At 43.6% G+C, this 14,310-nt stretch overlaps 1 protein-coding gene across 1 annotated transcript in view; it reads right to left on the bottom strand.

Moving 5' to 3' along the window:
- Positions 1-14,310, bottom strand: part of nrxn3a (neurexin 3a) — a 201,267-nt gene that overhangs the window by 70,393 nt on the left and 116,564 nt on the right. Inside the window, exons 9-11 of the mRNA XM_061744148.1 lie at positions 14,032-14,179; positions 9,914-10,297; positions 4,454-4,657 (exon numbers count right to left, since the gene is read on the bottom strand). Coding sequence (XP_061600132.1) covers positions 4,454-4,657; positions 9,914-10,297; positions 14,032-14,179 — 736 coding nt within the window. The remainder of the gene's footprint in view (positions 1-4,453; positions 4,658-9,913; positions 10,298-14,031; positions 14,180-14,310) is intronic.

Below are 14,310 nucleotides of genomic sequence, written 5' to 3'. Positions count from 1 at the left end.
CAGATGTACAGATGCACTAACGCTGAATAATGGACATATATCGGATCTGGTGCTCCGTGTTGGTGGGCGTGGTCTATGGATAGGGGCGGGGCTTGTTTTTGGTGGTGGGTGGGGTCTACGAATAGGGGGCGGGGCTTGTTTCGGGGGGTCTACGAATAGGGGGCGGGGCTTGTTTTGAGGGGGGTCTACGAATAGGGGCGGGGCTTGTTTTTTGTGGTCTATGAATGGGGGGCGGGGCTTGTTTTTTGTGGTCTACGAATGGGGGGCGGGACTTGTTCTTTGTGGTCTACGAATGGGGGCGGGGCTTGTTTCGGGGGTCTACGAATTTGGGGCGGGGCTTGTTTTTTGTGGTCTACGAAAGGGGGCGGGGCTTGTTTCGGGGGTCTACAGAGAGGGGGCGGGGCTTGTTTTTTGTGGTGGGTGTGGTCTACGAATAGGGGGCGTGGTTTGTTTTTTGTGGTCTAAGAATGGGGGGCGGGGCTTTTTGTGGTCTACGGAGAGGGGCGGGGCTTCTTTTGGGGGGTCTACGAATGGGGGGCGGGGCTTGTTTTTGTGGTCTACAAATAGGGGGCGGGGCTTGTTTTTTGTGGTCTACAAATAGGGGGCGGGGCTTGTTTTTTGTGGTCTACAAATGGGGGCGGGGCTTGTTTTGGGGGTCTACGGAGAGGGGGCGTGGCCTGTTTTCCAGGGGGCGGGTCTGTTTTCCAGGGGGCGGGGCCTGTTCTCCAGGGGGCGGGGCCTGTTTCCAGGGGGCGGGGCCTGTTTTCGAGGGGGCGGGGTCTGTTTTCCAGGGGGCGGGGCCTGTTTCCAAGGGGCGGGGCCTGTCTCCAGGGGGCGGGGTCGCAGCCAGCTGCAGGTTTTGCTGGGCTCTGTTCTCGGGCTGTTCGCCTGACGGGCCGCAGGCTTAAGGCCTTTGAAGGGGTGAATACCATCTTTTGACAAAGCATGATGGGAAAAGTAGAGCTGACAGATGAGCAAAAAAAAACAAAAAGAAGAAAAGAAAAGCACTCAGTTGGATGAGGCGGAAATGGAAACACACCCAGAACGACGGGGAGGTGACAGAGGAGAGGGGCATCATGGGAAATGGGAAGTGAGGAAAACATGGGAAGATTATTTATGCGTTAAAGTCTCAGCACTTTGTAAATTAAAAATCAGCGTAACCAGAGACGGAGCTGCAGCAGGAACGGGAAGGGAACCCTTCGGAATAAACCGGTTCATCAAACCTTCTGACGTGTCCGACTTATCTAACACTGCAGGAAAAGGAAGTGAACCGATTTTCTCTTGTACTTCAACATTATTCTCAACATTTCTACTTTTGTCTCGAAAATCTTCCCTCTCAAATGTTTTCTCCTCCCTGGCCATGATTCTCTTCCATAACTTTGTTACCAAGGCTAAGGGCTAAGTTCAGTTGTTTTTTCGTTTGTGTTTTGTTTTTTTTTATTTGAATTACGTTTATTGGAAAGTGTTTTTTTAATTGCGTAATTTGTGAGTTGTTTTTGTTTATTATTATTACATGCATTGAAATTTGATTTCTTAGGAAAAAGGGACGGATAAAATAAGCTTAGTCTTCTTTCTGTTCCCTTTCATGCAAGGAAAGAGATTTGTTGTCATTATATTGAACTGTTTTGTTTTTCTTTTAATGAATGAAATAAAGAATAAAAAAAAAAAAAAACTTTAAACGTGACCGTCTTCGTGAACAGACGATATCGAACCACATTTACCGTACCGGCCCGAATATAAGACGATCCTCTTTTTCAAGACTCAAGTTTGAAAAAATACTTCTTATCTTATCTTATTAGTGATGCACCGATTGTTCAGTAACCAAAATTGTTCGGCCGAAAATGGCAGAAAAACACTTTGGGTGTTCGGTGGAATAAGTGGGAAAAAACCGGAACAATTAATAACGGCGTAAAATAAGGAAATAGACTGGCCGCTCCGTAACGGTTGCACCACAAACATAAATCGTTGGCCAACCAAAAACTAACCCCATAAGAATTTTACCAACATTCACCAGGAGGTGGAACCGAAACAACATAATGCTGGAAATTAAAACATGTTCAGTTTTTTATGTTCAATAAATATTTTCTACCTTGTAATTTTGTAAAAGATTTTTTTCTTTGAAAAGCCTAAATCAAATGTATTTGATTTATGCAATGGTGAAAAAATTGGCAAAATAAATTAAAAACTGCTTAAGAATCATGTTCGGTATTCGGCCAAGTGTTTATTATTATTTTCGGTTTCGGTTTCGGCCACAAATTTTCATTTCGGTGCATCACTATATCTTATCTTATCTTATCTTATCTTATCTTATCTTATCTTATCTTATCTTATCTTATCTTATCTTATCTTATCTTATCTTATCTTATCTTTGTCCTGGGGAGTTCAGTTCAGCATTTACAGGTATCTGGCTCCATCTAGTGGTGTGATGGTGTAATGTCTAAACACCGTCTTATATTCAGGCCGGTACGGGACATCACAGTATCGTCTGCATAGGAAATGATTTTATATTAATTAACACAAAACGATGCAGAGTTGTAGCATGTGGTCTTAAAGAAGCAGAGTTCCTCGTACGGAGCCTTGTGGTTCTCCTCAGATCCCCAATACCCAGTACTGGAGTTGAGGGGGGATGAGGGGGGACGGCATCCCCCCCTGAAATAGAAAACGGTCCAAATCATCCCTCCTGAAATAGAAAACGGTCCAAATCATCCCCCCTGAAATAGAAAACGGTCGAAATCACCCCCCTGAAATAAAAACGGTCCAAATCATCCCCCCTGAAATAAAAACGGTCCAAATCATCCCCCCCTGAAATAAAAACGGTCCAAATCATCCCCCCTGAAATAAAAACGGTCCAAATCATCCCCCCTGAAATAAAAACGGTCCAAATCATCCCCCCTGAAATAAAAACGGTCCAAATCATCCCCCCCTGAAATAAAAACGGTCCAAATCATCCCCCCTGAAATAAAAACGGTCCAAATCATCCCCCCTGAAATAAAAACGGTCCAAATCATCCCCCCCTGAAATAAAAACGGTCCAAATCATCCCCCCTGGAATAAAAACGGTCCAAATCATCCCCCCTGAAATAAAAACGGTCCAAATCATCCCCCCTGGAATAAAAACGGTCCAAATCATCCCCCCCTGAAATAAAAACGGTCCAAATCATCCCCCCCTGAAATAAAAACGGTCCAAATCATCCCCCCTGGAATAAAAACGGTCCAAATCATCCCCCTGAAATAGAAAACGGTCCAAATCATCCCCCCTGAAATAAAAACGGTCCAAATCATCCCCCTCTGAAATAAAAACGGTCCAAATCATCCCCCCTGAAATAAAAACGGTCCAAATCATCCCCCTGTAAAACTGCCATCCCTCCTTTCCATCCCTTATGTCATTTCATCAATGAATGTGGTTTTACTGCTATTTCAACATTAACATTTAACATTCTGGTTAGAGTCATCACCACAAAAATGTGACAATTTTCACCTGTTTCAGGTAAATTTTCACTTGAAATAAGTAGGAAAATCTGCCAGTGAGACAAGATTTATCTTCTCATTACAAGCAAAAAAATCTTGTTCCACTGGCAGATTTTTCTACTTATTTCAAGTGAAAATCTACTTGAAACAGGTGAAAATTGTTGTTTTTCCAGTGATGAGTCTTGTTTTAAGTGTAATGAGATTTTTTTACTAAAATGAGACATTTTAACTAGAAATAAGACAAATATTCTTGTTAAGATTGTGAGTTTTTGCAGTGATCCATGTTACTTATCCTGTGAAGGACAGAGTCATATTGATAAGTTCAGAAAAGTGTTTTTTATTGTTGTGTTTTGATGTATTTGATGTAAGCCCAGTGGATATTTAAAGCTTACAGAAGGCTGCATTTAACTGCTGCTATGTCATTCCTGCAGTATTTCTGCAGGTGTTTTGGTCACTGCTATTATTTGTAATATATTATATTATTTGTAATCACCACAAATTATCTGTCCCCATATGATAAAATCCACCACCCCCCCTGATTTTATTTACAACTCGAGTACTGCCAATACCCCCACTTTTTCAATCTGATTTCAACGCAGAAAACAACGTCTTAAACTCGGGTCGATACGTTTCGCCAAATTAAGACAAATTAACGACAAAACCCGTTTATTCCACACGGGTTCCCATATTTTCCCTCGCTGCTGAACTTTTACAAGATCATACAAATTCTGCTCTTTGGGGAGTTTGTTCACTGTTTTTCAAAGATTAGCCAACGTTTTTCTGTTAGCGTCCAGGTTAGCGGTTTAGCCGTCTCTGCTAGCGTAGCTCTGGTTAGCCGTCTCTGCTAGCGTAGCTCTAAAGCTGAAACCTTCCGGATGAGGTGATGGAGACACGGAGAGACGCTACCGCTAGCCGGGCTAGCCGGCGGTGAAGCGTCTCCTGATTGGCGGGATGGAGGGAACAGGAAGTTGGGGGACATACGATACCTAGGTTGACTGTTAGCTTGACGCGGCTGCCGTCCAGCTCCAGGCGCAGCGTGTCGGCCGAGTCCCGGGACGTGGTGGCCATGAGGAGCCCGTAGGCCCGCTGGGACCGGAACCGCAGGGACACGTCCTCGGCCTCGGTGGGCATCACCGTCGGGAGGACGACCTTCATGTACATGCTGCCGTCGTACGACAGGGTGGACGCCTCTGTAGGGGGGACAGAACCAGGACCAGGACCGTTAGAACCAGGACCAGGACCGTTAGAACCAGGACCAGGACCTGGACCTGGACCTGGACCTGGACCTGGACCAGGACCAGAACCACCACCAGAACCACCACCTTCATGTACATGTTACCTGTAAATTTCAGAATCCAATTTAAAATTGTATTACTTGCTAGGGGTGTAACGGTATTTGTATTCGTCCCGTCCCGTCACGGTACGGGCGTCACAGTTCGGTGCACGCAGTCATACGGCGAATACGTCTGACGGGTTATGGAAGAGTCAACTACCGTTGGTGAGTCAGTGTAACCTTCTTAAATAATGTCTTTATCAGAATGTTTTGTAGCTTTGACCAACTGCCTATTTTAATGTCTTTGTGTCAACGAGACCGCCGAGTCTATTCTCTGTTCTCAGAAATTATGTTATAGACCGCTGTGTCTATCTATCTAAATAGATGTGTAATTTTAGAACAGTTATGTTTTTTTTTGTATTTAAGCTGTATCAAAGATGGAACTGAGTCCGTGACTGAGTTTTCAGCGCCATGTGATTGACAGCTGTCTGGCCTGTGTGTGTGTGTGTGTGTGTGTGTGTGTGTGTGTGTGTGTGTGTGTGTGTGTGTGTGTGTGTGTGTGTGTGTGTGTGTGTGTGTGTGTGTGTGTGTGTGTGTGTGTGTGTGTGTGTGTGTGTGTGTGTGTCTGGTAGGATGATGTTGTTGAACGTTAAAATGACTATCATAAGGCCCATGGAGAATGCTCCGCCCCCAGACGGCTCTGCCCATATGCAGCAGTAGAGGAGCCCGGGTTCAAGTATTTATTAAAAGTGCTCGAGCTCGTTACAATGTCCCATCCCGCGCTCACACAAAAAACATACAAAATTAAAAACACTAATGCACAAGTTAAATGTTTTATTCTATTTATTTTACACTTTAATAAGAGATGCTTTTTAGTTTTGTAGCCAATTGAACAAACTTTAACTTTCAAATGCTATGATCAAAATAAAGGAAGAAAAAACCCGTCTTAGGCCTATACATTTGGGACTTTTTGTATTTTTTTTCCCGTTGTACCGAACCCGTACCGAACCCGTACCGAACCGTGACCCCTAAACCGAGGTACGTACCGAACCGTGACTTGTGTGTACCGTGACACCCCTATTACTTGCATATAAAGCCCAAAACGGCTCAGCTCCGCGGTATTTTCAAGACCTGATAGAGCCTTATGTTCCTGTCAGAGCTCTCTGTTCTCAGAGTGCAGGTTTACTCGTAGTTCCTAGAGTATCTAAATGTAGATTTGGAGGGCGGGTGTTCTGCTATCAGACACCATTACTATGGAACCAACTTCCAATCTGGGTTAAGGAGGCTGACACCACCTCCACCTTTAAAACTAAACTTAAAACCTTTCTGTTTAGTAAAGCCTATAGTTAGTGTTTAGTAAACCTCTAGCTGGTGTTGGTAAATCTCTAGGTAGTGTAAACTCTAGTGTGTTAGAGTCAGTAGTCATAGTTGCAGCTATAGAACAAGACTATAATAGTTAGTCTCAAATATAGCTTGGTGGTAGATATGCTGCTATAGGCCTATGCTGCAGGGGGGACCGACATGATCCGCTGGGCGGTGCCTCTCACCCTTCTTCTCCTCTCCTTTTCCCTTCCTCTCTTCTCCATTTCCATTTTTATTTATTGGTGGAAACGCAGTCATTGAATAGTTGAAGGTGAAGTCCTGCCAACGGCCACCAGGGGGCGGCAACGCCCAGCTCTGGGCTGGAAACAGTGACTGCGTTTCCATCAGTCAGCATTGGGTTCAGGTCAATATTCCGGTTCCTGAAACATTGGGAATAATGTGTTTCCATGGTGGTAAATCTTCCATGCTTTAGTAAATCTTCTATCCTGGTACTTTCTAGCGTCTACAAATGCAGAAATGTTCATATCCTTCATTACATTTATGAAGTGATTAGTCTCCTCCTGGTCTTGTTTCTCCGTGTTTAGAATAACTTCCTGGACTCAAAAGACCAGGATTCCTGGAGAAAAGAACAAAAAACAGATTCCTGTTCCTTCTGACGGGAAAATCCTACGGAAGAGAATCAGGAGAAAAGATATTTGAGAGGAGGAAGAGTTTTATTATTGTGCACTTCGAGAAAAAAGCCAAAATATCGAGATTAATGTTGAAATATATATATATATATATATATATATATATATATATATATATATATATATATATATATATATATATATATATATATATATATATATATATATATATACTTTTTTCTCGAAATTGTACTTCAACATTAATCTAGAAATTCATCCTTTGTTCACGAAATTTTGACTTTTTTCTCGAAGTTCACAATGAAAAACTCTTGCTCTTCTAAAATATTATTTGTATTTTTCTCCTGCCCTGATTCTCTTCCGTAATATTCCTTTAGTCTAAACATGACCCAATATTCAGTTAGAAAAGGAGTAACCCAGGAATCATTTTGAGGTTTTTAAAAACCGGAATATGAGCAGATTCTGGTTATTCAAAGGTTATTGGTGTTTACATGACTGTGTAAGCGGGTTATTGATCATCGTTTTAAAAGGTTATTGATGTTTACGGTTATTGATCATATTCCGGTTTTAAAGGGTTATTGATTCTGGAAACACAGTCAGTGAATAGTTGAGGGTTCAGTCCCGCCAACGGCCACCGGGGGGCGACAACGCCCAACTCTGGGCTGCGAGTGCTGACTAGTCTAATGTCATTGTGACGAGTCAGAATGTCATTCAGGATATAATAAGTCAAAACTACAGTTAGAGATATCTGTAATCACATTTTGACGAGGCAGAATGGAAGTTAAAGATATCTCAAATGTGAGATATATCTTATTAAAATTAATTTCAAGATATCTATAACTGGATTATAGATATCTACAGTTAGATTATGACTATCCGTAATTCCAGTTTAAGATTTCTACAACTTGTTTCTGACTAGTCTGTAGACCCGACCACATCTGTAACATCTGTAAATCCACATCTGTAAATCTACATCTGTAAATCTACATCTGTAAATGCACATCTGTAACATCTGTAAATCCACATCTGTAAATCCACATCTGCAAATCCACATCTGTAAATCCACATCTGTAAATCTACATCTGTAAATCTACATCTGTAAATGCACATCTGTAACATCTGTAAATCCACATCTGTAAATCCATATCTGTAAATCCACATCTGTAAATCCACATCTGTAAATCCACATCTGTAAATCCACATCTGTAAATCCACATCTGTAAATCCACATCTGTAAATCCACATCTGTAAATCCACATCTGTAAATCCACATCTGTAAATCTACATCTGTAAATCAAACATCTGTAAATCTACATCTGTAAATCTACATTCAATTCAATTCAATTCAATTTTATTTATATAGCGTCTAATACAACAGAGTTGTCTCTAGACGCTTTCCAGAGACCCATACCCAGAACATGACCCCCGAGCAGTTATTACATAAACAATGGCAGGTAAAAACTCCCCTAGTGGGAGAAAAACCTTAAGCCAAACAGTGGCAAGGAAAAACTCCCCTTTAGGAGGAAGAAACCTTGAGCAGGACCAGGCTCATAAGGGGGGACCCTCCTGCCGAGGGCCAGACTGGTGGGTCAGGGACGGCAACAGCAAAGCAGGCAGGTGGAAGCCTGCCTGCTTTGCTGCATCTGTAAATCTACATCTGTAAATCTACATCTGTAAATCTACATATGTAAATCTACATATGTAAATGCACATCTGTAAATCCTTGTAGAATACTAGCTAGCTCGTTCTGATAGCATCTCTCTTTCTTCTGGGTGTGAACATTAATTCCTCTGAGTCTCGTTGTTCCGTCTGATTCCAGGTTTACGTTTCTCCTGGAATTATCTTCCTGTTCTCACTGAGTTTTAACACGTAAAAACAGTTTTATGGTTTATATGTGGTGATTCCTGCTAATTAGCAGAATTGCCGAGGTTCCAACGGCTCTACCGAGGTTCCAACACCATGTCATGGTTCTTCTAAAGCAAAAGAAACAAGTAGGAAATGATCTCTGTGAATTAATGCAACAGAAACAAACAAAACACTTCACCAATGATACGCCTGGCAGGCTTCGTAATCCCTCACCAGTTGTTCACGTCACCTGACTACAGCCACCAAGCATTGTTGCTAGACAGCCTTCTACCAAACACATGCTGTAAAACTCGGCTAAAGGGGAGAAAATGACATGAGACAACTTTTTTCCCATAAAAAGGAAAGGGAAGAATAAATCAGTAAGGATACAGCACTTTTACGTTGAGCTGTTTAAGAAAGTTAATCACCCTAAACCCTGGATTATGGTTCTGCGTTAAACCAACGCAGCGACGCCGTCGCCGTGACGCCGTCGTGAACCTTCGGACTTCTCCATCACTCCATTTCTCCGCGGTGCTAAACCCCCCAGAGCGCTAGTTGATACTTTGTTTAGCTTCCGGTTTTTACAGTCACAGTGAATCAAAGAGATCAGGACAACTATTAAAAAACCAAAACAACCCAGAAAAAAAATCACACACACGAAGAAAAGAGGCTGAAAGTTCACGACTGCTTCACGAACTGGAACCGGACATGCGTTGCTACCAAGCAGGTGCTTGAGTACGTCCTACGGCTAGGCTAGCGTTTACCTCGTTCGCAGGTGCGGGACCAGTAGCCGTTAGCATAGCCGTTAGCATTTACCTCGTTCGCAGGTAAGGGACCAGTAGCCGTTAGCCTAGCCGTTAGCATTTACCTCATTCGCAGGTGCGGGGCCAGTAGCCGTTAGCATAGCCGTTAGCGTTGGGACCAGTAGCCGTTAGCATAGTCGTTAGCGTTTACCTCTCTCGCAGGTGCGGGACCAGTAGCCGTTAGCATAGCCGTTAGCGTTGGGACCAGTAGCCATTAGCATAGCCGTTAGCATAGCCGTTAGCGTTTACCTCGTTCGCAGGTGCGGGACCAGTAGCCGTTAGCTCTAGCGTTAGCATTTACCTCTCTCGCAGGTGCGGGACCAGTAGCCGTTAGCATAGCCGTTAGCGTTGGGACCAGTAGCCATTAGCATAGCCGTTAGCATAGCCGTTAGCGTTTACCTCTCTCGCAGGTGCGGGACCAGTAGCCGTTAGCTCTAGCGTTAGCGTTTACCTCGTTCGCAGGTGCGGGACCAGTAGCCGTTAGCATAGCCGTTAGCTTTTACCTCTCTCGCAGGTGCGGGACCAGTATCCGTTAGCGTGAGTGTTAGCGTTTACCTCTCTCACAGGTGCGGGACCAGTATCCGGTGCCGGTGCAGTCGCAGATGAAGCGGTTCCAGCCCTCCTTGCAGACCCCGCGGTTCTTGCACGGGTAGCTGTCGCACTGCTTCCCCGGCTGCTTGTTGCACGACGGTTTGATGCCGGCGCCGTTCTGCGCCTCGGCGATCTGCCGGATGTCCTTGCTGCGGCCGTCGATGAAGAGGTCGCGGACGCAGCCCACGTAGCCGTAGTTTAGCATAGCCGTCCACAGCTCGGTGGGCAGGATGAGGCCGGAGCGGTCGCTAGGCAACCCCCCCAGGTACATGTCGCCCTCCAGGTCCAGGATCTCGCTCTCGCCGCTCGCCGTGAACGGAGTCCGGCGACTGTTCACCGAGATGGTGCCTGGGGACGAGAACGTTAGCGTTAGCTGCCGGCTAACAGCTGGATGAGACAGAACAGCGCACAAATCAGACCACCTCGTTGAAGCCTCTGAATCCCTGCGGCCGTTGAGCTACCAATTCAGAATGTATTAAAGGGAAAGTTTGTTTTTTTACAACCTGGACCTTATTTTCATTTTTTATGGTTGTATACTCACCCAGAAAAGTTTGGTGTCATTTGGAGTCCTTCGGAAGATATTAGGAGTTTTGTGCGAGCGGGACACAGACGATGCAGCGTCTAAATAACACATGATTGCCGCGAAACTCGTTCATTCCTTTTATGAATCACTAGATCTGCTTCCAGGACCTGTTGTCTACATCCGGGGCTTTGTGTGTAACAAATAAATCAGTTTGAACTCATGACGTCATCTCTGTGCGCGCATCGCAGACACAGCTCTGTGTACAGCTGGAGTTCGCTACTGTCAGCTGTTCCTCTCTCTTCCTCCGCATCCTCCGTTCAGTGAGCTCTTCAGCCGTAACTCCGCCTCAAAACGGTAAGGACGTCCATCATATTCAAAGTCGTCGTCCACAACCTCAGAATTTGACAAATATTCAGACATGTTTCAAATAACTAACAGTAAACTAACAGTAGAACTCCAGCTGTACACGGAGCTGTGTCTGGGACGCGCACACAGAGATGACGTCATGAGTTCAGAGGTCTTGTTTACAAACTGATTTATTTATTACACACACAGCCCCGGATGTAGACAACAGGTCCTGGAAGCAGATCTAGTGATTCATAAAAGAAATCAATCATGTGTTATTTAGACGCTGCATCGTCTGTGTCCCGCTGTGCCCCGTTCACTACCGTTATATGGAGAAGCAGCTCGCAAAAAACTCCTAATATCTTCCGAAGGACTCCAAATGACACCAAACACCTCTGGGTGAGTATACGACCATAAAAAATGACATAAATAAGGTCCAGGTTGTAAAAAATAGAACTTTCCCTTTAAAGTTTAGCCCCTTGAGATTTGCCTTTTCATTTTCAAGAAAACCCAAGAAAACATACAACATTACAATCCATCACATTACAGTCTAGATCAGCGGTCAGCAACCCGCGGTTCCGGAGCTGCTTGCAGCTCTTTAGCGCCGCCCCAGTGGCTCCTGGAGCTTTTGCAAAAAATGTTTGACCTTTTTTTTCCTTTGTTTTTTCTTTTTTCTTCTTTTTTTTCCTTTTTCTTTTTTTATTCTTTTTTTTCCTTTTTTCTTCCTTTTTCCTTTCCTTTTTAATCTCGACATTTCGACTTTTTTCTTGAAATTTTGACTTTTTTCTCGACATTTCAACTTTTTCTAAAATTTCAACTTTTTGTGCATAATGTGCATAATGAATAAATAAATCTCACCCAGTTATAACTAATATAGAAACATGCAGCATGTGTTTCTTCATTCTAATTCTGATACAAGACTCCAGACATATTAGTTTTTTGTGTTTTTGGTCCAATATGGCTCTAAAACATTTTGGGTTGCTGAGCCCTGGACTATACATACATGACATAAAACAAACCCCTCCCACATCAGTCTAGTTACAATGTAGACAAACTGAATAACCGGAACAGTGAAATGAATATAACATAACAGGGAGGACAAAAAATACATAAATAAATTAAAAACCTAGGCAATTTGTTCTAAGATGAGAATATAATGACAACTTGAAGCAATAAAGAGGTAATAGAACGCAAAAAGAGAGGAAGATTATTCCAATCTGTTGGAGCTTTAAAATGAAATGATCTTTTACCAACATCTTAGGAAATTCTAGGAACAAAGAAAACATGAAAATGCACATGTCTGAGTGAGTATGGAGAGTTCTATGGAATCATGAGTTCTTTTACATATGGAGGACAGTGAAAATAAACACATTTAAAAAGGAACTGAAGCCGGTGAAACTGACGTCTAGATTCGGGTTGAAACCAGTTCAACGAATCAAACATAAAACAATGATGTACAATTACATAATAGATACAAACGTCTGGGCGTTCCCCACCTTCAAGCCTAGAAATGTTATAATAAATGTCTGCTGAGGCTTCCAGGGTTCCTCACTCATCACGCTCACTTCTGCATCTCTTACCATTTTAATACGATTAACATTGGGGGCTTGTCCGGGACCTACGGGTCTGTGTTCCGTAAAACCAGCAAATGTTGAGTTGCAGGATTCAACGATTGAGGTTTGTTGACTGCAACATTTTTAAAATTTTTGCATCAAGGAAAACCTTCAACCTTTAGCATAGTCTCCCATGAGTGCATTTACATGGTTTAATTCCTCTTTAATTCAGAATTAAAGTTAAATCCGATTTAAAATGAGTAACAATTACCATGTAAACACCTAATTCCAAATGAAAATAGCCATTCCGAATTAAACTTAATTCTGAAGTAAGTGGCTGGTTTATTCTGTTTTGAAATCCAATAGAATAATTCCACGATCATGTTTAAACTCAATCCTCTTTGAATTAATTCCGGTCTTTCTTTCTGCTCGTTCCCTCCCCGTCTGTCTCCATGATCTTATATTCCGTTCCCTCGCCCGTCTGTCTCCATGATCTTATATTCCACTGGGCTGGTTTTCCTAACAAAGTTAAAGATGCAGCAGCAGTAAACGCTGGTCAAGAGCAGAGACCATTTATTTAATAAATAGAAATCATTAAAAGAACAGATGGAAACAGGAAACTTCTTTTCAAAGTTGTAGCGGCTAAGTTTGTTTTTCTTCCGGTAGTTTAACTTCCGGTCCCCCCCCTATCCAATCAGAACCTTCCCAACCCCCAGACCTGGAGAGGAATTGGAGAAAGACCATCAAACGTGTTTCCATGGAAACCTCAATTCTGAATTCTTTAACTTGGAATAATTAATTCAGATTTAAAAACATCACGTAACCGTGGCCGGTGCGTGACGGAGGTGGAGCGACGAGACCGGCACCGACTAGTCCAGATCTCTGCGTAAGAACTCTGGCGTTGGAACGGCTGTTGGTCGTTTCCACAAGTAGCTCGAGTTTGAGCCGTCGCACAAACCCGCCCTACTCTGGGCATCGTTCATTACACTACAAATATCTGCGCTGGTTTACCTTTAACTGGTTTACCTTACGTTAACTGGTTCACCTTACGTTAACTGGTTTACCTTACATTAACTGGTTTACCTCCCTAACAATGTGTGGTGAGTTTGGAACTGTTCCATCAGTTTAATTAAAGATTCTGGAGTTTGAAGGCGACGCTTGGAGCGGCTTTGTGAATCTTCCTGATGCTGACTGAGACTTTCACGGAGCCTTTGTAGTTCCGGATCTTCTGAAGTTACGATTCCCCCAAAAGGAGAATTCTGCCTTTGAAAAAGTTTGAACTCATTCACAGCAAATAAGAAGAAAAATGTACAGCCACTTTTGTGTTGCTGTTGGGGCGCCAATCAGAAATCATCTGGATTTCAGGCCGTCCACTACCCCTGATATGTATTTGTATCTTTCTCTGGGCGTATGATGAAGGGACGATGTAGGGACGATGTAGAGACGATGTAGGGACGATGTAGGGACGATGTAGAGACGATGTAGGGAGGATGTCCCACTACCCCTGATATGTATTTGTGTTGTTCTCTGGGCATATGACGGGTGTTTGTCTAAAGGTTCCCACATTGAGTCAGAAAAATGGCTTGAAATGACTCATGTCCACTTTTTGTTAAAACAACTCGTTAGATTATGCTGTGTTGCTGCTGTGTTGCTCCGCCCACCTGAGCGTCCGTCCCGCTGGATGTCCACGTGGTACCAGGCGCCGTCGTTGACCTTGGTCTGCGTGGCCTTGACCTTGATGGTCCCCGAGCCCATGTCCAGGAGCAGGTACAGGCTGCCGTCCAGGAGCTCCACGGCAAAGAAATCCACCTGAAACCAGACGGAGGACGGTCAGAAACCCAGACGGAGGACAGTCAGAAACCCAGACGGAGGACGGTCAGAAACCCAGACGGAGGACGGTCAGAAACCCAGACGGAGGACAGTCAGAAACCGGGACAGAG

The sequence above is a fragment of the Cololabis saira genome, chromosome 16, assembly GCF_033807715.1.
Source record: "Cololabis saira isolate AMF1-May2022 chromosome 16, fColSai1.1, whole genome shotgun sequence".
Taxonomy (NCBI): domain Eukaryota; kingdom Metazoa; phylum Chordata; class Actinopteri; order Beloniformes; family Belonidae; genus Cololabis; species Cololabis saira.
The sequence above is the reverse complement of the archived record's forward strand: the minus strand, read 5'-3'. Positions and strand labels throughout refer to the sequence as shown.